At 39.3% G+C, this 24,291-nt stretch overlaps 1 protein-coding gene across 3 annotated transcripts in view; it reads left to right on the top strand.

Annotated features, from left to right (window-relative positions):
- The first annotated feature begins 1,002 nt into the window (after positions 1–1,002).
- Positions 1,003–24,291, top strand: part of arl15a (ADP-ribosylation factor-like 15a) — a 265,660-nt gene continuing 242,371 nt past the window's right edge. For all 3 annotated transcript variants that reach the window (XM_067438411.1, XM_067438410.1, XM_067438408.1), the window contains exon 1: positions 1,003–1,238. In XM_067438411.1, coding sequence (XP_067294512.1) covers positions 1,185–1,238 — 54 coding nt within the window. In that variant the 5' untranslated portion in view covers positions 1,003–1,184. The remainder of the gene's footprint in view (positions 1,239–24,291) is intronic.

Below are 24,291 nucleotides of genomic sequence, written 5' to 3'. Positions count from 1 at the left end.
ATATCACAGTATCACAGAAATTTAATTTGATCATTTGTTTTTTAAAATTATTATTAATGTTGAAAAAATTGAAACATTTTTAGGGTTCTTTAATAAATAAATACAGTTCAAAAGAACAGCATTTATTTGAAATAGAAATGTTTTGTAACACTGTAAATGTCTTTACTGCCTCTTTAGTTGAATCGAATGTGTCCTTGCTGAATAAAAGTTACAATAAAAAAATAAGAACATTAAATAAAAGAAAGAAAGATGAGCCCAAGAAGAGATGAAATAGTCATTTACTGTACTAACATGTACTACATAAATAAAATGAAAAACCTCACAATTCAGCCTTTAAACTATGTTTAAGGAAAGGGATGTCAAAATAAATGGTTCGTAGTATTTATCTACTCTATGAATAATTCTATATTCATTATTTGAATTAAGATTTTTTGAAATGCGCATTGCTTTATTTTCAATCAACTAGTTAAAATTTACAACAGTGGGTAATTCGGTCCGATTTCAGATTTGTTTAGACAAAGATGATCATTTGAGATCATAATAATTAAGTATATCTCTTTAGGCACACCAACAGCAGTGTTTGATAATATTATCAGCTTCCTACTTGTATATTTCTAACTCAGTTTTAACTTTCATTTCATTCATCAGAATCAGAATGTCATAATTTAGCTGTTTGTCTGGGGATTTTTTCACGGTAGGAGATGGGATTATTTAAATCAAGCTTCATTTTTGACATATTTTGATTATTCTGTATAATTCATCGTTTGTAGTAGGTGTGTAAAAGTAACTAATCCAATTAGCAGTTTTATTTTGCAGTACGAGTCACTGAGCTGATAATCTCTTGAGACTGCGCTCTACTAATCTCCTTTAGTTGTCTCTCTCTCTCTCTCTCTCTCTCTCTCTCTCTCTCTCTCTCTCTCTCTCTCTCTCTCTCTCTCTCTCTCTCTCTCTCTCCCTCTCCCTCTCCCTCTCCCTCTCTCAAGTATTCACCCACCTCTAGCTCTTGTTTATTTATGAATGGGGAATGAACACAACTGTTTCCTCTTTCCTCTTGAAGAAGGTACCGTTGAATCCCTGTCTTCGTAGTATCTTTCTGTGTTCCCTCTTCAAAGCCGTCCTCCTCCTGGCCTCATTCAGTTACTCTGGCTTGTTTGTTGTCTGGGGTAACGCTGTTGCTGGGGACGATGTCAGAACACATTCAGCTCTCAATAGCTCTGTGTAGGATTGGCTTTTACACGGTAAGCAGAGTGTCTCCATATTTTGCCGTGCATTTTATGCATGCTGCCATTGATTTATTTTCTATGATTTTAGTTATTTGGATGTTTGTCCAAACTTATTTTGGTGGAATTATGTTCTCTTATAATCTTACAGGCTACCTGAAGCTACAGGTGGCATTCTCAACAATATACACAATCCCAACACTGCAATAGTTCTCCCGTGTAGATCTGCATTTATGATTACTATGGAATCATAATCTGTGTCTGACAGATTTCATGGGCTGGTGGCAGTTCAAAATAAAACGGTGGTGAATATAGCGCCTGTTCATCCCCAGTGAGTAGCGTGGCAGGTGTTTTTGATAGTTAACCCTCGAGTTAACTTCTGGGCTTTTATGCAAGAAGTCACAGGGGAACGTAGTACAGCAGGGAAAAACAAAACAAATCTGTAATCTTATTTTAACGTGGTCTTTTTCTTATCTAGTCTTCCAGTTTAACAGTTACTGGTGAAATATGCTGTTTTGTTTCAATATAAGAAATGGAAAAAATAACTTTTGTTGGATTTAGTCCTTTGGGGAAACATCATTAGGTAGGAGTATTGTTGCCAATTCCACCTAGCAGCACCAATATAATTGCCTAGATTTACAATGTTTGAAAAAATGTGTATGGAAGAGTCTCTTTTCCTATTGGTCAACTTCACAGATGTGACAACCGTCATTAAAATATTTTTTTTAAACATATATTTTTCTGTTGTGATGTGAAGTGAGACAACGTTGTGATTTTTGCATCCCAACAACCATTGTCGTTTACAAATCACTGTGACACCCTACATCAAGCGGATCATGCCACAATTATTGTGGCCACAATATTGTGTAGAATAAGTTTGTTTTCAGTAAAATGTTTTTGAAACAAGTCTTTTATGTTATGCTTGGTGAATGTATATTCACCAAGGCTGCATTTATTGAATCAAAAGTATAGTAAAACACTAATATTGTAAAATATAAGTACTATTTAAAATATATGTATTTTAAATTTAAATGTATTCATGTGATGTCAAAGCATGAATTTTTTACTTCAGTCTTCAGTGTCACATGATCTTTCGGAAATTATTCTAATATGATCTGATTTGGAGCCTAAGAAACATTCTTACACCAATCCTGATAATATTTGTTCTGCTTAATAATTTTGTGGAAACTGTCATCCATTTTTTTTAATGATTCTTTGATAAACAAAAAGTTTAAACGAACAACATTTATTTGAAATAGAAATCCTATGTAACATTATGAATGGGTTTACAGTAGGGCTGCATGATATTGGAAAAAAAATTACATTGCGATATTGAGAGCCATCAATCCAGGCTAAAGTCAATAATTACCATTCCATGATATTAATAATTTCAGTAATAAGCAAGCTTCATTGCAAGTGACAAAAAGAAATGTTGGAAAGTATGAGCAAACATGAAACTAAACCTCCAGTAGGTGGCAGCAGGTGACCGTCTTAATGAGTCACTGAGTCGTTCATTCAAACAATTCATTCAAACGCTGAATCGTTCACGCTTGTTGTTATGAGTGAGACATGTTAAGGGTCTGCTGTGAACGATTTTAAAAGTGACTTTAAGTGAATGTTAATTAGTTGTTTGTGGAACTGTCATATGAAATCAGTGTCATTTTCATCGTGATGGTATTCAGGAAAACGCTCAAGTGTTATAATTTCTCCTCGAGAGGCTGCATGAGCGTCAACAGTGCGACCTTATTATCGCCAGTTCATTATATATTATCCACTATCGATCGCCACTTGCACTAAATTAATGCACAAACATTCTTGCATTTTGGTGAGTTTCGCTAGTTATTTTTTGTTTTAATCCGGCTCTTGTCTGTCAGGCAAGTAAAATTCTCTTTCACTTGTCCCTTCAAAAGATCCACATGTCCCGGACAAGCGTTAATGTCGAGCCCTGCTTTGTATTCGTTGTAAAGATCTTTGTGGTGCCGTTTTAAGTGATCAGACAAATTGGTGGTGTTTTCTTGTTTTGTGGCCTAAAGACACTCCATGCAAAGTAACTCTTTTTGTTCAACATCCTCCTTTATGTAGCCGAAATAGTCCCAAAAAGATGACTTCTGGTATGAACCTTTTTTTTCCCCTCTTCGGATCCTCTTCGTTGCGCATTTTAGCAGTGAATGTTTGGCCGTGAGCGGTGAGCAGCGGCACAGCGAACCAATCAATCTGCAGGCACGCGGAACGTGCATGTCACTCCAGCAACAAACTCGTGTTTACTGTGTACTACCACTCTCTTAGTTCACACCGCAAGTCCTAATGCTCAATTCTGATTTTTTGCTCAGATCTGATTTTTTAACTGTTCACATTACCTTTTAAAATGTGGCCTAAATCTGATTCCAGTGTGAACTGTTTCAGGTTTCACACTAACCCGCATGTGCAAAAGAACAATATCAATGACATCAGATGCAGCACGCTGTTGCACTAAAGTTCAGGAGGTTATAGAGGAAGTAAGCATTTTCGCTTTTATTTAAACATGTTTGTGTAATGGAAGCCATAACATTAATGAGCAAATGCTGAAGAGGAGAAGAACGGGCCCGTTCACACTGCAGGCAAAAGTGGCCCAAATCTTGGGGTCAAGTGACCAGGTCAGACTTCTTCAGGGGTAGTGTTAACACTCAAATCTAGCCCAGATCTAATTTTTTCAAATCAGATTTAGACCACATACATATGCGGTCCTGAATCAGACCCAGATCTGATTTTTTCCAATGCGGTCGCAGTGTGAACAACCAAGGCGGATTTGATGTTACTTTTACGTCAATCTATGTCGACATTTGTCACAATTATGCACCGGCAGGTTAGCCCTAGACACAACAGACACAGACAGTAACATTAAAAACTTGACTAGATATGGAGAACAGCGATGGAGCGAGTCAGTGGAGGGAGAGTGAGGTGTTAGACCTAATAAGTATATGGGGAGATACTTCAATTAAAGCTAAACTAGAAGGATCCTACCGTAATCGCTCCGTTTTTGAAAAAAATAGCACGCTCTCTTTCTTTCCGTTCTTCTCCTCTTCAGCACTTGCTCATTAATGTTATGGCTTCCATTACACAAACATGTTTAAATAAAAGTGAAAATGCTTACTTCCTCTATAACCTCCCGAACTTTAGTGCAACAGCGTGCTGCATCTGATGTCATTGATATTGTTCTTTTGTACATGTGGGTTAGTTTGAAACCTCGAACAGTTCACACTGGAATCAGATTTAGGCCACATATTAAAAGGTAATGTAAACAGCCAAACAAAAAATCAGATCTGAGCAAAAAATCAGAATTGAGCATTAAGACTTGCGGTGTGAACACCATGGGCTACCCTTCACATTGCATGTTCCGGCGATGTGACTATCGCATACCCGCACATCGCGATGTCGATGTTAAAACAGAATATCATTCAGCCCTAGTTTACAGTAGGGATGGACCGAAATAAAAATTATTGGCCAAAACCGAAAAAGAGGAAACCAAGGCCGAAAATCAAAACACAGAAAGAAATGATGCGATTATTAGTAATTGTTACCAATAGTAACCATTGCATTTATTGCTATGACTGTGTAAATTTACCAAAAATCAAGGCATTGCAATTTCATAAATTATTAATAAAGTTTCAAATAATAAATCAATTACAAATTATGCATACATTTATTTAGCACATTGCAACAATGCACAGTATAAAATAAAATTCCAACTAAAATGTTTAACTTGACCTCACTCATGTGTAGCCTACATTAAATAATATACTGGCCTGCAGAAAGATACAGACATTTAATAAAGTAATCAAATATAAAATAACTGCATATTTGACTGTTTAAATTAAAGATTAATACTTATCCAACTTACAAAAGCTATTCAGCACGGAGTGATTTCCTTATCTTTAGTTTGACATGAAACAGAGTAAAGGCTACAGCCCCTTTAAGACCTAATCAACAGATTAGGGATGAAACGGTATGGAAATTTAACATCACGGTTATAGTGACCCAAATTATCACGGTTATCAATATTATCACGGTTTTGTTCAAATGAGATAAATTGTTCAAAAAGAACCAATGCACACACTTAGGGCCCTATAAAATCTGTTTTATTTTTTCCCAAATTCCGTTTTTTCTGTTTTAATTTTTGCAAATTCCGTTTTTTCCATTTAAATTTTTGGGAATTCCGTTTTTTTTTTAACCCTTTACTGTTATTTTAGTCAAAAAAGAGTGTGCTTTTAATGTTAATATAATAGAACATAATATTATATATTATTATATATTATAATATTATTATAGAACAAAAAAGCCGAGCGGGTGGGGGCGTGTCGTGTGAGCGGAGCTAAATAATGACGTGTGCGCGCTGCTGCTATTGTGTTGAGTCGAGTGCGTCGTAAAGCTGTGTCATCCCTAACAGCGGGAAAAAAACTTTATTCAAAATAAAAATATGGCTTTTAATCAGATACAGCCATACATCTATGATCCGGAATCAGACCCAGAGGCTGCAGTTGAACAGGAGCAGCAGCAAAAACGACTAGAGCAGGCCGTCTCTATGTGGTACAAGTTATACACTAACTATATAATATGCTTAGCGGCTTGTGTTATTTACATATTTATACTTGAATTATATCGTCGTATTTTTATCTTTGAAGGTGTACATGTGGGAAATGCAGTTGTGCACGTGTGTGTGTGTGTGTGTTTACGCGTGGTTTGTGTAGACATTAGTAAGCGGACTGGATTTGCACGGCAGGTTAAGTTAGTGTTTACATAGAAAGACACGGAATAGTAGCGCATTTGAATGAAGAAGCGTGCTTATTTAGTTCAACATATTTCCCCACTCTTTGTGTATTGTTGTTTGGAGTGCTTTTACAATACACAAACATAAAGTTACACATATAGTGGCCAGCTAAACAAATGTACACGCACTACACATCGCATGCTCCATTGATCAATTAACTATACGTGATCATGTTTGGGCTACTTGATGAGCATAGGCAAAAACACAGACATTTGAAGCAGTCTTACTCACAGCCTGTGCTACTAACGTTGGGACCTTTATCGTTGGGACTGCTCCATCCTTCAGCATTAGGCGATCGGGAAAATCCTGTGTCGAGCTGGGCCTTGTTTATGAAACAGTCGGTACCGAAATGCAGCGAACAGATATAAACATTCGCGCAACTCAGTTGCTGATCCGGAAAAGCAAATTCCATCCACTGTTGCCTTAACGCGGGGTTTTTGGGGAATCTGTGCAGGACTGTCTTGGTCTGGCAACCAAAAACGCACTTTTTTGGTGACATTGTAACTGTGCACATCACCTGTGCAGCAGCCTACGAGCCAGCGCTTTGATGGGCGTAGCCTGTTACTTTCGCTCTCTCCCTCTCTCTCTCTCACGCTCTTCCGGTAGAATTGTCCGTAAGACCCATACAAGGAAATTCCGCCCCCGTTAACGTCAAAGGGGACGCATGATCGCAAAAAACTTGCCGAAACTTATGACTAACCGGAAGTAGTATTTTTGACAAAGAAATACTCCCATCAAACGCCCACCTTAACTTTTGAAACTTTGTCCATGTTTAGTATGGGATTCCAAGTCTTTAACAGTGTAAAAAGATCAGTATGCATGAAACAGCATTTCACCCCCCCTTTAAAATGCTCCATTAGCTTTTTCTTTCAAGTAAAAAAATTCAAAAAGAACTAAAAAAAATTCAAAAGAATCATCTTTTATATACAGTACTATTAAGTAAAACATTTAAAGCAGAAAATTAACATGAAAAAAATTACACATTTCACCATGAAATCATGCAGTGAATTGTTCTGTGTGTAAAACAATCACCATTATGATCCAGAGCTGTGAAAAATAAAAATAAAACACAACACTGCCAGAAGTTTTGCACAACTTCAAAGGCCCCTTTAAATGATAAAAACTAGAGGCTTATCTTAACTTTAAGGTTACTTTTATCATGTAAACTACCCATATACAGCATGTTAAATGCATATGTTTGGAACAGAGGGGAAAACGGTCACATTTGCAGCAGATATGCATTGCTGTCTAATGTGCTCATTATAAATTAAAGCACGAGATGACAGGGGTCGAGCAGAACACCGGAAAATCTGACAGAATTGACAATATTTGTCTGTCTGTGCAATACACGAGCCGTGGTTCAGCTGCGCACGCGACCAATGCTGCCTGCGCACAACGAGCGAGCGGCTCCCGCTCTCCATACGCAAAGCTTCTGCGCCGCCTGCAGTGTGAAACCGCCGTTAGCGTCGAGTTTCTTAACTTTTTCGCTGCCGAAAGCAGAGCCGTGGAGACCAACTTCGCCATACTTTCATTGTTTTGAAGGGCGAGCTGAAATGACGGGAGGGGTTGTGTCGCGAAGATTTGCTTCCCCCGGTGTGCACTTTCCTCAGACATACGTTCTCCACCCACACGACACAGAATTTCATTACAAATATGTAAAATTAACACGTTAACGCGTTAACACCAGATTCCGCGTTAATATGCAGATTCCGTGTTAATATGCAGATTCCGTGTTAATATGCAGATTCCGTGTTAATATGCAGATTCCGCGTTAATATGCCAATTCCGCGATTCCGTCCGCGATTCCGTGATCGCGGAAATTATCGGGCCCTACACACAGGCTTATTACCCTGTTAGTTGCGGTGGGTGACTTACAACAAGCTAACGCTGACAAACTATAATCACTAAAACATCGGACTTGTACATGGTTATCATAATTGTTTGTCTTTGGTGATGTATTAATGACTCCGCATCGCCTGTATCAAAAGAGAAATAATTTCATCCGATGTTTAAAATTAATAAAATAGACTAGACAACCCTTACTGGAAATCCACAAATACTGAACTTTGCTCTCTCTCTCCTCTCGTGGCCAGCTGTCAGAGGTGTGTGTGTAGCGCGCACGCGTGTGTGTGTGTGTGAGAGAGAGATGCACAGTGGAACCCCTTTTGTTTTTGTTTATTGCCTGTTTGCGTTTTTAGTGTTTTACTACTTACACAATTAAGTAATGATATTATTGATATACAGTGTAGAGTAAAAAATGCTGATCACAATTAAGATTTTAATAAATAAATCTACCTTAGTTTTAATAAATTGTTCACCTGTTTGGGAAGTGTTTGTCATGTTTTGACAATAAAGGATAGTTTAAAACCACAGTTAACTGTCTGTTTTCTACATCTTTCACTCAGGAGCAAAATATACCTTTAAACTGTAAAGAAATAAAGAATTTACATTTATCGTGATATTTATCGATATCGACTGATATGAAAAATTATATCATGATAGTTTTTTTAGGCTATATCGCCTAGCCCTAGATGTGTTATAAATTGTACATCTTTCATTTTCAGTGGAAACCAGCACAATAAGAAGTGGAAAGCAACAGGTGTATGGCCCAGTGTGGATGTGGTGCACAGGGTGAAGGTTGCTTTGTGTCTCATTAGTTTTCTGTAGTACCTTCACTAAGGTGGCAATGGAGGGGAAAATCACGTGCCTTCTATTTTAGTTTTGGTCTAAAATTGTGGCACGTGGCTAACGTTTGTCAGGCCTCTCGCTCTAAACAGCCCATCCTCCCTCATTCTCAGTTTTTCTTGTGTATACTATACGTGCGTTTGCATGCAACTGCATGTGTGTTACTCAGTTCTAATGTCAGTCTGACAAGTACTTATTTACACAAAACGGTTAATGATAGATCTCAACTGCTTATTTTTGGTAAAGCTTTGTTCATTGTTATTAGGAGCACAGTTTCCCTGTACAGAATACCAATGAGATGCTTGTTAACTGCCGTGTTTGTTCTAATTCAGGTGGTCTTTGTGCTAATAGTTTGACTGACAGTAACAATGTTTGCATTCATTTAGTTCACTGAGGAATGTTTTTTAGGAATTGGTATTAATTATTAGGCAGTAGACATGTGCCGATTTTCGATAATGCGATTTATCACGATAATGAATATGCACGATATTGTTATCGTGGGCACTTTAAAATATCGTAAATAATAATTTATTAACAATTTATAATTTTTCTATAATGCATTCAAGAATACTTTGCCCATCAACCGTATAAATGCTCAACACCGCTGTATTCTGTGTCAAAGGGACACGCGCTCAGATATAAACAAGCCCAACGTGCGTTTGCACATGACTGAACCGGTGAAGGAGACGCGCTGCTGAAGTGCCGCTCAGTGACAGCAGAGGGCGCTACTGAACTACAGAATGCGGCTGTTACCCCGGGAACCAGCAAACAAACAAAAACCGCGTGTAGTTTTTAAAACAGCCATTCGTTTTTGTAATCTCAATGTTGTTCATCAAAGCACCAAATACTTAATAGGCTATTTATTTTCAAACTTAAACATTTTTGTTTTAATCTGGACTACAACATTACCTTAATAATTAGAACGTTCTGTTATTGTTCAGTAAAACTTTGAGACATACGACTTCATTAGTTAACATGTTAATTCATTATTCACCAAACTGACAATGAAAAATACTTATAAAGAATGAATCATTCTATGTTAATTTCTTAGTTACTGTTTAATAACATTAAAATCAAAATAACTTTGTTAATGGACCTAAGATAAAACTAACAATGATCAGTATTTCTTAACAAAAACATTATTTTCTGCACCAAATGTAGCTATTGCTCAATCTTAGTTAATGCATTAAATAATGAGACCTTATTGTAATTTGTAAGCCTACCTGTTGTTCTTTATAGCCTAATTTTTTTTGCAATTTAATCTGTTTGAAAATTGTACTTTTACAGCTCTGAAAAATATCAAGAGACCACTTAACATTGATTTCTCAATGAGGGGTCTCTTAATTTTTTTCCAGAGCTGTATATATTTTTGGTGCATTATTGTATTTAAACATTCAGTTATTTTTGTTCTTACAAAAAATAGTTCTTAAAGCTGTTATGCTATGGCAACACTTTTTTTGCAACTTATTTCAATATCGTGATAATATCGTATATCGTGATAAAACTTGAAAACTTGAATAAAAAATTGATATCGGCACATGCCTATGCAGTATATTTCAGAATGGGTAATTGCAGGATGTTCATTCATATCGTAACAGGAATGTTATGAAATTCCCTGCATCAGTATAAAAACAGCACAAACAAGTTATTACAGTTGAAATGTTTAGGGTTCAGCAATCAACTTAACCCTTAAACAGGCAAGAGTGGAAAAAGTATAATTTTATGTCACTTTTTACATCCAATGGATTTTTTTATTTTTATATTTGAGATGATTTTGAGTTCTCCCAGCATACATTGCCCTAGGGTATAACCCCCCCCCCCCCAAAGTAATCAATATTTTTATCATTTATTTGATGCAAAAAATATGTAATATACAAAATATACTGCATGTATGACGTGTCCAAGTGTCCTAAATTGTACATGTTTCTTGTATTTTTACAGTATTGAACTGTCTCGTCTTCAGGGGTGGGCATCTAGCCATTGAGGTCTACTGTCCTGCAGGATTTAGCTCCTCCATCCCTAATCAGTAGAGGTTCAATGGATCATATTACATTTTGATATTTGGGATCGGATAATTTTTTGGATCAGAAAGAAAAAAATAAAGTGGGGAAAATAAGTATTTGAACACCCTACTATTTGGAAGTTCTTCCACTTAGAAGTCATGGAGGCGTCTCAAATTATCATCGTAGGTGCATTTCTACTATGAGAGACATAATCTAAAAAAAGAAAAAAAAGAAATCACAATGTATGATTTTTTAGCTATTACAGCAGCAAATAAGTATTTGAACACCTGAGAAAATCAATGTTAATAATTGGTACAGTAGCCTTTGTTTGCAATTACAGAGGTCAAATGTTTCCTGTAGTTTTTCACCAGGTTTGTGCACACTGCAGGAGGGATTTTGGCCTACTCCTCCACAGAAATCTTCTCTAGATCAGCCAGGTGTCTGGCCTGTCACTGAGAAACATGGAGTTTGAGCTCCCTCCAAATATTCTCTATTGGGTTTAGGTCTGGAGACTAGCCGGGCCACGCCAGAACCATGATATGCTTCTTACAGAGCCACTCCTTGGTTATCCTGGCTGTGTGCTTCGCGTCATTGTCATGTTGGAAGACCCAGCCTCGACCCATCTTCAATACTTTAACTGAGGGAAGGAGGTTGTTCCCCAAAATATCGCAATACATGGTCACGGTCATCCTCTTCTTAATACAGTGCAGTCGCCCTGTCCCATGTGCAGAAAAACACCCCCAAAGCATGATGCTACCACCCCCATGCTTCACAGTAGGGATGGTGTTCTTGGCATGGTACTCATCATTCTTCTTCCTCCAAACACGTTTAGTGGAATTATGACCAAAAAGTTCTATTTTGATCTCATCTGACCACATGACGTTCTCCCATGACTCCTTTGGATCATCCAAATGGTCATTGGCAAACTTAAGACGGGTCTGGACATGTGCTGGTTTAAGCAGGGGAAGCTTCCGTGCCATGCATGATTTCAAACCATGACGTCTTAGTGTATTACCAACAGTTACCTTGGAAACGGTGGTCCTAGCTCTTTTCAGGTCATTGACCAGCTCCTCCCGTGTAGTTCTGGGCTGATTTCTCACCTTTCTTAGGATCATTGAGACGCCACGAGGTGAGATCTTGCATGGAGCCCCAGTCCAAAGGAGATTGACAGTCATGTTTAGCGTCTTCCATTTTCTAATGATTGCTCCAACAGTAGACCTTTTTTCACCAAGCTGCTTGGCAATTTCCCCGTAGCACTTTCCAGCCTTGTGGAGGTCTTTTTTAGAGACAATTTTGCCTCTAGTGTCTTTGGACAGCCCTTTGGTCTTGGCAATGTTAGTAGTTGGAGTCTTACTGATTGTATGGGGTGGACAGGTGTCTTTATACAGCTAAAGACCTCAAAACAGGTGCATCTAATTTAGGATAATAAATGGAGTTGAGGTAGACATTTTAAAGGCAGACTAACAGGTATTTGAGGGTCAGAATTCTAGCTGATAGACAGATGTTAAAATACTTATTTGCAGATGTATCATACGGCCGGAATGGATGTTCCTAGCAGCTTATTAATTAGGTTTACAAAGCCATACATGTTTGAGCCTCCAGAGCCAGAAACAAACTTAGAGGACACTGACATATTCAATAACCAACATCATCCCCCTCGATCTGCAACAGAATGGTGCTTTTTCCCTCTCCGTTTTATGCAATTTAGCTAGTTATGTAACGTTATATAGCATAACGTTAAACGTAGCCAAATAAAGTTAGGCTAGCAATAAATAACATAGAATAAAGTGTATTTTGCCACTTTATAGTCAGAAATCACACTGAAAGATATAATACAGATATAAAAGATATAATATATACAGGTTTACAGATATAATAGTTGAAATCACTTGTCTACGGAATCATATTGATGTAACTTATATAAATAAAACAAAATCCCGTTAGAGGGTTGCAGGATTTAGTTACTGTGGACTAACGTTACCTGCTGTAATTATAACACAAGCACACAAGGAAACTTACACTCATTGGTGGGCACTTAACGTTACTGTGGCGGATGTCTGCACCGGCTGTCGGTGAGACGAGAGGATGAAAGCGGGAGATAGTCAGTTCAGCTCCATTCACCAGTAACAGCGGATTATCAGTGAATCCCAGTTTTCTCAGACGAAAGTTTATAAAACTATCCTGTGTAAAATGATCAGTACAGAGGCGGTTGTTGGTGGTGATCCTCAGCTCTCCATAAAAGTGGCTCTTCATAAAATGAATCCACCTCTTCTTGATATGATCGTTTTTCGGAAATTTAAATGAGGACACCGACCTGTTTTGTAAGTGACTACATCCAGGTAGTATGCATTTCTGCGACGAAGGCATAGCTAGCTAGCAAACTGTAGGCTATAGTAACTAATAGTACTCGCGATTGAGCGACAAACTGATGCGAATGTGCTCTAGTTATGAGCCTCAGTGCGTCATCGACAGTTGGGGCGGGGCCAGGCTCAGAGGCTCCAGTGCGTCATCGAGCCACCGTTTTAGCCCCGCCTAGAAAATCCGGAGCACAGCAATGGTGAAAAACTGTGTAACGGTCTAACTCCACAATTTAGTACTTCACAGTTCACAGTCTGCAATGTGTTTTAGGAATACATTTCTAACATTTATAATGTGTTTAGAATTTTTTTATAGAATTGCATTTATAGGGAGTTTAAAGCTGCTGTCCGTAACTTTTTTTGTGGTGAAGATTGACAAAAATTATATAATGAGACTGTACAACATGAATCCATTTTCCAAACCGTGTTCTTTTCTTTCCCTGAATCATTATGGTACACTTATAATAAATATTTATATTGAGACTATTTCAGGCCAGACTGATAGGTACCGCTGCTGCGGAGGAGTACAGTCCCTGCGTGATCCGCCATAGACATAAACAGAGAGAAGTAGCTCCGGCTGCAATCTTCTTCAGCAAGATGCATACAGTTCAGTTCATTAACCACTAGAGTGCAAAAAGTTACAGATTGCAGCTTTAAGCACAAGTGAGAAAATTAGTTCAACATATATTTTTTTGCTCTTCCAACATTTTATTAATTGGAGTTTTTAGAGTGTAACATAATTCTGACTTTATATCACAGCATTCTGACTTTATATCTCACAATTCAGTCCTTTAGGAAATTTATTAGGTGCCAGCTAGCCGCACTGCAGGGAAAAATTATTCATGTTCCAGGTGCTCTATATTCACAGATGATCTCTCTTGATGTCTATTTAAAGTCTTTTAAAATGACATTTTCTCTTGTCTGTTCAGACATGTCCCTTTAACCATTAAACAATATGCCTGTAAATATGCTTCTGATGTTGAGTAAAACAATCTTATATTGTAGATTACTTCCTGTATTTTTATGTTAGTATTCACAGCATTACTTGTTCAACTGTGATTGATTAAAAATGTGTATTAAAAAATAACTCCAAAATACCACTTGATGGTGCCATTTCATTAAATATAACCAAAAATATAATGCACTGCAATCTTTTTTGCTCATTTCAATACGGATGATTTGCAATCTCAGTTATCCTCTAACTTTTATTTTTTTTTGTTTTTCTTTGTTATGAAATGAGTTACTGACGCGAAAGAGTTGTTAAATATAATGGTAACACTTTACAATAAGGTTGCATTAGTTAACATTAGTTAACATGAACAACACGTTGGAATCTTTGTTAAAGTTAATTAATATAAATACTGCTGTTTATGGTTTGTTCATGTTAGTTCACAGTGCCTTAACTAATGTTAACAAGATTTTAATAATGCATTAGTAAATGTTGAAATTAACATTAACAAAGATAAATAAATGCTTTATAAGTGGAGCTTATTATTAGTTAATGTTAACTAATGTAGTTAACTAATGATAATGAATCTTATTGTAAAATGTTACCAATATAATTCATATTTTTAGTAAAAGATTTTAGCCCATTGATACATTTGTAAATGCAATATATCCGCTAAAAGTACATTTTGTTAGCTTTTATAAGTGCACTACTACATTTTTAACACACAAGGTCTAAATGCCACAAGACACTATTTTATTTACAAGTAGCTTAAAGCAGATTTATTACTTTTTTGAAAACATAACTTTCCAGTCATTTATTGACCACTAGGGGTCATTGTATCTGTTTAATCATATGGACTTTTATTGTGAAGTTTTCCATTTGATGTTGCTGTTGCTTTGTTTTTCTTTTTCCTGTTTGTTTGTCAAATTTCTGTCTTTGTATATTCTATATTGCCTTGAATGCAAGGATGAAAGGATAAGATGTAATGGAGGAATCTAAGTAAAACATATTAGATGGAACCTCCACATTCACTGAATCAACGAAGTGTTTAACGAAATGTTTAATGAAGACATTCTTTAAAGTCCCCCTGCAGTCATTCATTGTATCCCTTAAAACTTATCTTTGATAATCAAAATTATATATTGAAACTTTTTTTCATATGAAAATAATTTCTTCTTTTCTTAATTTAGTATACATTAGACCATGAATATGCAAATTAGCCCCCCACCAATGTTCCTTCTAATTGTTTTTCTTGCTGTGCAAATTATTTCCTATAGAGCAGACATTTTAGTTACCTGAGGCCAAAAACGTTTTTTATACCAGACCTGTTAACAGCACACGTTCACACAAAAAGTAGCTAGGTCATGCAGTTGTAACTTTTAACTCTATGCTATTTCTATTTAATTTGACCCTTGATGTAATAGAGGTATTAAATAATATTTTTGAAAACAAGTAGTTAATACAGAAGTCACTAAATTAAACACATTTACCAAGAAATTCTATAAAAATAAAAAATAAACATTTAAAAAAATCTCTCACAGAGCAGTTCAATTTTTCATATAATATACCTGTAATATAATATAATGAAAACGAATTGTGTATTTTAAACGTATATATTATACCAGGGATGGTGAACTCCGGTCCTGGAGAGTCTCAGTCCTGCAGAGTTCAGCTCCAACCCTGATAAAACTCACCTGCCTGTAGCTTCCTAGTAACCCTTCAGACCTTGATTAACTTGTTCTAGGGCTGGGTGATATTTATTCACAAAAAAATCTGATTTACGCTTTAAAATCAATCTGCAGATGACAAAGAAATTGTTCAAAACAAGTTTTAACTTTATTTTGTTTAGGTAAAATATTTGCGGCTTGGTAGCGCCTACCTGGGGTGCAAAACCTTCAGCATGTGAATAAACCTGACTATTCCACAGTATAAATGGGCACCATATCTTTTGCAATATACAGTATACATATCAAAGGTTTATTCATTGATGCAGATCAAATTAACTTTTATTAACAACAATAATGTGCAAAAAAAGTATAGGAAAAATGTAAATATTATGCTCTTATTAAATATAGATTACAATTGTTCTTAAATAGTCTCACACTGAACTGACCAACAGCTTCAGTGATTATTAAAGGAGTTCTTTACTTGTTTTCTGTGTAATTTAATCACAATTTGAAAAAAAGTTTAGTTTTGCATGAGACTTTGTGACTTCCTACTTGTCTCCATATATTAGGGAGTGGAAATGGCTTTGGCGGGACAAAAAATTGTTTTGGCGGCCGCCAAAAAAATGTAAATGTAGAAAAAACCCTGATATATATATATATATATATATATATAAGGGGTGTAACGATGCGCGTATTCGTATTGAACCGTTCGGTACGAGGCTTTCGGTTCGGTACGCGGTACGCATTATGTACCGAACGGTTCTTGGACTAATTAATTAGATTTGGAAAATAAAAAAAGTGTGTGAAATATAATAATATGCGTTCAACAAGGTAGCCCAATAACCAAAACGACATAACAGGCAATGCCCCTGACACCGCTGAAGTGAAAGAAAAAAAAACAGGCTGCTTTTAGGCTGCTCAGTCAGGTGCTCGCTTACTCAGTAGGCTACGCGCTGAATGCTCGTGGCAAAATGGCAATTGCGTTTAACAAACCAGAAATAGAAGATCCTCCAATAACCAACAGGTCTGGTGTTTGGGTGAACTTTGGATTCTTTGTAAGCTATGATGGTGTTGGCAAGAGTGATGGATTAAAAAACAACGGTCTGTCGCATTTGCTGATGGTACAGCAGCGGGAATAATTCATGTCATGTCAATCAACTCATTTACGCCGAACAACAAGACGATAAAAAGGAGAAACAGCCACAAACTATCCCACAAACTATCCCCGCAGCATTTAGAAAGACATTTCCAACTTATTCAAATGGCAAAAGACATCACCGCGGCGAGTGGTCCACTTATAGCCGCGGATATGAGACCTAACGCCCGTTTCACACATACTCCGTCTGCAGTGCGTGTGCTGTGTGTATTTTTTTCAGTACCCATGTTAACGGATGACAGCTTTGCCTGTCATCTTTGCCTGTCTTTGCCTTGACAGACACTGCACGCGGATGCTGTCCATCAGTCCGTTCCAGGAGCGTTGCGTCTGCAGCAGTGCACGGATCGTTTTCATACCGAGTCTATTTTTTGCTGTGCTGCGTTGCTGCATTAAAGTGATAGGCCTAGAACATTGTTCGCATTAAAATAAACATGTACTGACGGTAAAATCTAGTAATTTCACCACAGATGCATATAATCTAAAATATACTCTTGTTTCAAAGTCAACACATGGCTTTTTTTTCTCAAGTAAACCAACAAAACGACACCTTACCTGGCATTTAGGTTAAAAAAAGTGCCATAATGGAGAGCACTCGTACTTTCTTGGAGGTGAAAAGCAAAGTTCTTTTTGACCTGCAGGATTTCTTTTAAAAGGGTGTAAAAACGAAACGCATCACGCACCGCACTCGCTAATGTAAAGAGCTAATGTCTTATTCCTGTAACTACATAGAAGATGGGTAAAGTATAGCTCCATCATTGTTCAATGTAAAAAAATTTTTATCATACTTTGTTAGTTTTAATAAAAATAAAATAAAAAAAGGTAATTTATCTGCCATTTTTTTCTTTTTGCTTTATCTAAAACATACCGAACCGTACCGAACCGAACCGTGACACCAGTGTATCGTATCGAACCGAACCGTGAAGTTTGTGAACCGTTACACCCCTAATATATATATATATATATATATATATATATATATATATATATATATATATATATATATATATATATATATATATATATATACAGTGCCTTGCGAAAGTATTCGGCCCCCTTGAACTTTGCGACCTTTTGCCACATTTCAGGCTTCAAACATAAAGATATAAAACTGTAATTTTTTGTGAAGAATCAACAACAAGTGGGACACAATCATGAAGTGGAATGAAATTTACTGGATATTTCAAACTTTTTTAACAAATCAAAAACTGAAAAATTGGGCGTGCAAAGCTCAGTTAGGTTGGATCGAGAGCGTTTGTGAACAACAGTTTTCTTCCAGAATGGTCCTGTATTTGGCTCCATCCATCTTCCCATCAATTTTAACCATCTTCCCTGTCTCTGCAGAAGAAAAGCAGGCCCAAACCATGATGCTGCCACCACCATGTTTGACAGTGGGGATGGTGTGTTCAGGGTGATGAGCTGTGTTGCTTTTACGCCAAACATTACAAAAAGTAAAATTTTGGTTTTATCTGACCAGAGCACCTTCTTTCACATGTTTGGTGTGACTCCCAGGTGGCTTGTGGCAAACTTTACACAACACTTTTTATGGATATCTTTAAGAAATGGCTTTCTTCTTGCCACTCTTCCATAAAGGCCAGATTTGTGCAGTATACGACTGATTGCACAGTGCTTCTTGGGATGTTTAAAGCTTGGGAAATCTTTTTGTATCCATATCCGGCTTTAAACTTCTCCACAACAGTATCTCGGACCTGCCTGGTGTGTTCCTTGTTCTTCATGATGCTCTCTGCGCTTTAAACGGACCTCTGAGACTATCAAAGTGCAGGTGCATTTATACGGAGACTTGATTACACACAGGTGGATTCTATTTATCATCATTAGTCATTTAGGTCAACATTAGCTGTGTCTCATTTCGTTAAATTTCGAAGGCTGCGTCCTCTGGAGGACCCGTCCTGTGTAGGATGCAGTATACGGAGTGTCCTCAATCAGAATTAAACGAGACGTCCTTCATAGGACACACAGGCAGGAAGTATCACATTGCTATGCCAACAAGCTCAGCCTCGTTGCGCTCTCACGCCAGTTATATGAATGAAAATTATTTATAACTTGAAAATGACTATGAAATGTTTCTTGTCTTGACAGCAATGTACTGTTCTAAACGTTTAAAATGCACTAAACAGTTGTAATCCTGTTTATCAAAACTATCTGTTTGAGGTAATAGAGCTTAAAAAAACAACAAAAAAAAGCTTGAACTACTTATTTTTAACACCACACCTAAGCTCGCATGTATATTTGGCGGTGGTGCCGTTTTTTTTCATATAATATTTAAAAAAAATATGATGGTTGTTAACGGAGATGCAAAGAATTATGGGTTCCCTATCTCGAGGGAACTTCGAGCTGCGTCGAAACGCTAGGGGACGCCTCTGCGTGCCATGTCATGAAGCACTTGTGTAATCAGTCCAATAGCGGGACGATACGTCACGGGCGGGTGACGTCATCGACCAGGAAGCTATAAAGCATGCCCGGACCAAACAGTCACTAGCTTCTGTGTCTTCACAAGCGCTCTGTGTGAATTGTATGTCCATTTATTGTGTGTGTGTTCAAAAAAAAAAAAGAAAGAAAGAAAGAAATATGGCAAGTCAGTATAGGTGTTGTGTTCCTCTTCTGCCGAATATCTCAGAATGGGTCCTGCTCACATTATAAAAAGGGTTCGGGTCACACCCACCCGTGTTCAGCAGGGTTACTCCTACGGTAGTAACCCCCGAGCAGCCTCTGGTCATGGAACGAGAGGTACAGACTCTTCTGCGAAAAGAGGCTATACACGGGTCCCTCCCCTCTGCAGAGAGTCGGGCTTTTACAGCCGGTACTTCATAGTTCCAAAGAAGGATGGAGGGTTAAGGCCTATTTTTAGATCTGCATCAGCTAAACAAAATGCTCACGATAAAACAGATCGTGTGTCACGTCAGGTCCGAGGACTGGTGTGTCACAATAGACCTAAAAAATGTATACTTCCACATCTCCATCCTTCCGCAGCACAGACAGGTCTTCAGGTTTGCTTTTGGGGGCGAAGCTTACCAGTATTGAGTGCTGCCATTCGGCCTAGCTTAATCACCCCACACTTTCACCAAGTGCGTGAATGCAGCTCTGGCTCAGGTGCGACTCCAGGGCATTCGCGTGCTCAACTATATCGACGATTGGCTGATGTTAGCTTAGTCGAAACAGTGGGCGTTCAGCATTGAGATGCTGTTCTCGCCCATATGAGAGTGTTGGGGCTAAGGTTGAACGGAAAGAAATGTGTGCTGGCACCTATAAGCTGCAGAGTACTACTTTTCTGGCGGTAGTCTGGGACACGAAAATAATGTTGGCTCGGCTATCCCCTCCCAGGATAAAAACGATCCTGGATACCGTGAACCAGATAAAGCTAGGTCAGTCACTCACTGTGAAACACTTTCAGAGAGTGTTAGGGCTGATGACAGCAGCGTCCAACGGGGTACCTTTTGGCCTGCGGTACATGAGACCCTTACAGTGGTGGCTCAGGACCAAGGGGTTCTCCCTGAGGGGAAACCCTTTTTCGCTTGATCAAGGTCACGCGGCGCTGCCTACGTGCCTTAGTGAAGTGAAAAGATCCTTGGTTCCTGTCCCAAGGTCCAGTTCTGGGGGCTCCTTGTCGTCGCGTAACGCTAACGACGGATGCCTCCCTAACTGGCTGGGGAGCGGTCATGAGTGGCCGCTCGGCCCAAGGTCTGAGCGGCCGTCAGCTCTCCTGGCACATAAACCAGCTGGAGCTGATGGCTGTGTTTCAATCATATAAAATCAAACACTTCCTCTCAGACCTGCGGGGCCGCCATGTGTTAGTTCGGTCAGACAACACTTCGGTGGTCTCGTATATAAATCACCAGGGGGGGTTGAGATTGCGTCGGGTGTGGAAGCTGACGCGTCATATGCTAACATGGGCCCACGGCAAGATGCTCTCGCTCAGGGCGATGTACATCCCGGGGGTCCTGTATGTAGCGGCAGACTCCCTGTCGAGGCAGGGAGTGATGCCGGGAGAATGGAGACTCCACCCGAGGTGGTGGAGGAGCTGTGGATCCGCTTTGGGCGAGCCCAGGTGGATCTGTTTGCGTCTCGAGAGACGACACACTGTCCAGCATATTTCTCCCTCACGCATCCAGCCCTGCTGGGGCTGGACGCAATGGTACAGACGTGGCCGAGGCTGCGTCTGTACGCCTTCCCCCCTCTGGCATTGCTCCCAGGAGTGCTGGAGAGCGTCCGCCGGGACGGGGTTCAGCTTTTATTGGTAGCCCCGCTCTGGCCGGGCCAAGTATGGCTCGCCGACATTATGTCTCTCCTAGAAGGTCCTCCCTGGAAAATCCCAGTCAGGAGAGATCTTCTTTCGCAGGCCGGGGGGGTCAGTACTGCACCCGCGCCCGGAACTGTGGAAAAGGTGGGCTTGGCCCCTGAGGGGGCCCAGTTCATAAACACGGGTCTATCTACTGAGGTGATAGAGACCATGTTGCACTCCAGAGCACCATCCACAAGGAGACTTTACACACTCAAATGGAGAGTTTTTGTCGCCTGGTGTACGCACCAGGCTTTGGACCCTGTTAACTGCCCGTTCGGTTCAGTTCTTGAGTTCCTACAAGAAAAATTCTCCGCAGGGTTATCTCCGTCAACACTGAAAGTATATGTGTCGGCGATATCTGCTTATCATATTCCATTAGATAATGCATCATTGGGGAAACACCCTTGGGTCATGCGTTTCCTTCGTGGTACTTTGAGGCGCAGACCTGCGGCACGCTCGAGGGTGCCTACTTAGGCAGTGGCACCCTCTTGTCTGGAGTTTGCACCAGGAATGGTAAAAGCATTTCTCTTCCCGAGGGAAGGATATGCTCCCAAGGTCCCGACTAATGTGCCAGGACCACTAATGCTGCAGGCCTTCTGTCCGCCTCCGTTCACTAGTCAAGACCAAGAGAAGCTAAATCTGCTATGTCCGGTCAGGGCCCTAGATGCATATGTCCACAGGGCTGCCCTGTGGCGAAACTCAGAACAGTTGTTTGTGTGTTTTTGGGTCCCCGAGCAAGGGAAAACCGGCTTCAAAGCAGATGCTTAGCAAGTGGATAGTCGAGGCTATTTCGCTCGCTTATGAGTCGGCCGGACATCCTTCACCAATGAGGGTCCGCGCCCACTCCACTAGGAGTATGGCTGCCTCTATGGCTCTTATTTCGGGAGTTTCATTGTCAGAGGTATGTGATGCGGCTGGGTGGTCCTCTCCGCATACATTTGTGAGGTTTTACAATCTTGACGTAGCCTCTACTCCGGGGTCCCGGGTGTTTCTGGGTTGATTCACACATACAGACATTTGGGACTCTGGCGGCGTGGGTATTGAGGTCCCCTAGCGTTTCGACGCAGCTCGAAGTTCCCTCGAGATAGGGAACGTCTCAGGTTACGTATGTAACCATGGTTCCCTGAGAGGGAACGAGACGCTGCGTCGAGATGCCATACTCTCGGCATGCCTGTGATCGATTTGTTCGACTTTTCCAGAAGCTAGTGACTGTTTGGTCCGGGCATGCTTTATAGCTTCCTGGTCGATGACGTCACCCGCCCGTGACGTATCGTCCCGCTATTGGACTGATTACACAAGTGCTTCATGACATGGCACGCAGAGGCGTCCCCTAGCGTTTCGACGCAGCGTCTCGTTCCCTCTCAGGGAACCATGGTTACATACGTAACCTGAGACGTTATCTCCAGCCGCGAAGGCTACACCTCATGCACACTCCGAATTCCTGTGAAAGAAGGACGCATTCGAAGGTCGCATTTGGAGTGTCCTACTCACTTTTTTGAAATGAGACGGCCTTATGACGTATGCAGCCTTCAAATGCGACCTCCGGGGGACGCAGCCTTCTGAAATGAGACACAGCTATTGGATCATTCAGAGATCCTCACTGAACTTCTGGAGAGAGTTTGCTGCACTGAAAGTAAAGGGGCGAATAATTTTACACGCCTAATTTTTCAGTTTTTGATTTGTTAAAAAAGTTTGAAATATCCAATAAATTTGGTTCCACTTCATGATTGTCCCAATTGTTGTTGATTCTTCACAAAAAATTACAGTTTTATATCTTTATGTTTGAAGCCTGAAATGTGGCAAAAGGCACTGTATATATTCTCTTTACGTGGCATGTGTGAAAAGTGAAAACCTCTCTCTTTCTCTCACGTTGAGTGCAAGAAAAGTAGCCTGACAAGCCAGACCCACATCAAGATGTTTGGTCTGGAAACTCACCATTGACAGGGCTCAATCTGAGGGGCGGGATAAACGGTTGTCTTTCAAACTCCCTTTGCACGCGATAGGATAGCGCTACAATCAACCAGAGCAACGAAGGTGAAAATGAACTTGTTGATAGATTAAAGATTTGCCGTGTCTGGTCGGTAAAACTCCGAACACGTCTTCCCTTCTTAAGAATGACTTCAGTGCCGTTCTTTTTTCTTCTGCAGCCTTTGAATGCGACCTCCGGAGGACGCAGCCTTCTGAAATGAGACACAGCTATATACGTGTAGTGTATCTATTCAGTATTCTTATAAGCCGTTTATTTTAACAATTTAACATTTCAGTTACTGTGTGTGAAGAACAATACAATCGTTAGTCCAGTGTTATGATCTAACTGACACCCAGTAGAAAGTAACACGATTTACAGCGGTAAACACCAGCAAGATAAAGTCATTTTTTAAGACACTAGAGCGTTATCTACAGATCAAGCCTAATAACAGAAACAATAAATAATCTTGGAGAGCGTTTCATCGTTGTCATAATCAAACGGACACACAGTTTGAAAGCTGAATGGAGAGTAACTGAGCCGCAGCAGAGGAAAGTATGCGCAAACTTAAATTTAATGACTTAAATATTAATCTGTACTCACATTAAACTAGAATGGTTTCAGAACACTTATAATATAGTGCACAAATCACTGATGATGCTTTATAATGTTTTAGTGCCTTTTGTGGGGCACTAGGGGTTAACAATAACAGAATTTTATGCACACAGTATTGAATTTGGATCAGTCCTGTGACTGTCTGTCCAATACCCATTTTCAGATCACAGGCTGGATGACAGAGGGGCAAGATGACGAGCAAACAGCAAATTTTCCAGGACTGGAAAATTCTAGTTTAGCCTAGCCTTAGCCTTACCCATTTATACCTCCCCAGTAAGCGCTTTGTATTATTTTGTACATCTAAGAAGTTTCCCATGTTGAAATGCAGGCGCTGCACTGCAGATGTGCCACTGTGAGTGGGAAAATATATTTTAAAGGCTTGAAACTGAGGATTGCAACATGATTGTTTTGTAAGAGACTAAAATTTAAAGTCTTCAATATGTCTTTTCAGTGAGTCCAGTTGTTTCTTTAATCCAGTGGATTTTGTATGATGGTTTGTATTTTCTATTTTTTTAAAACCTTTTTTTTGTGTTGAGTTGAGTACATCATGAATCCATTTTCTAAAGTGTTTT

The sequence above is a fragment of the Pseudorasbora parva genome, chromosome 3, assembly GCF_024679245.1.
Source record: "Pseudorasbora parva isolate DD20220531a chromosome 3, ASM2467924v1, whole genome shotgun sequence".
Classification (NCBI taxonomy): Eukaryota; Metazoa; Chordata; class Actinopteri; order Cypriniformes; family Gobionidae; genus Pseudorasbora; species Pseudorasbora parva.
The sequence above is the reverse complement of the archived record's forward strand: the minus strand, read 5'-3'. Positions and strand labels throughout refer to the sequence as shown.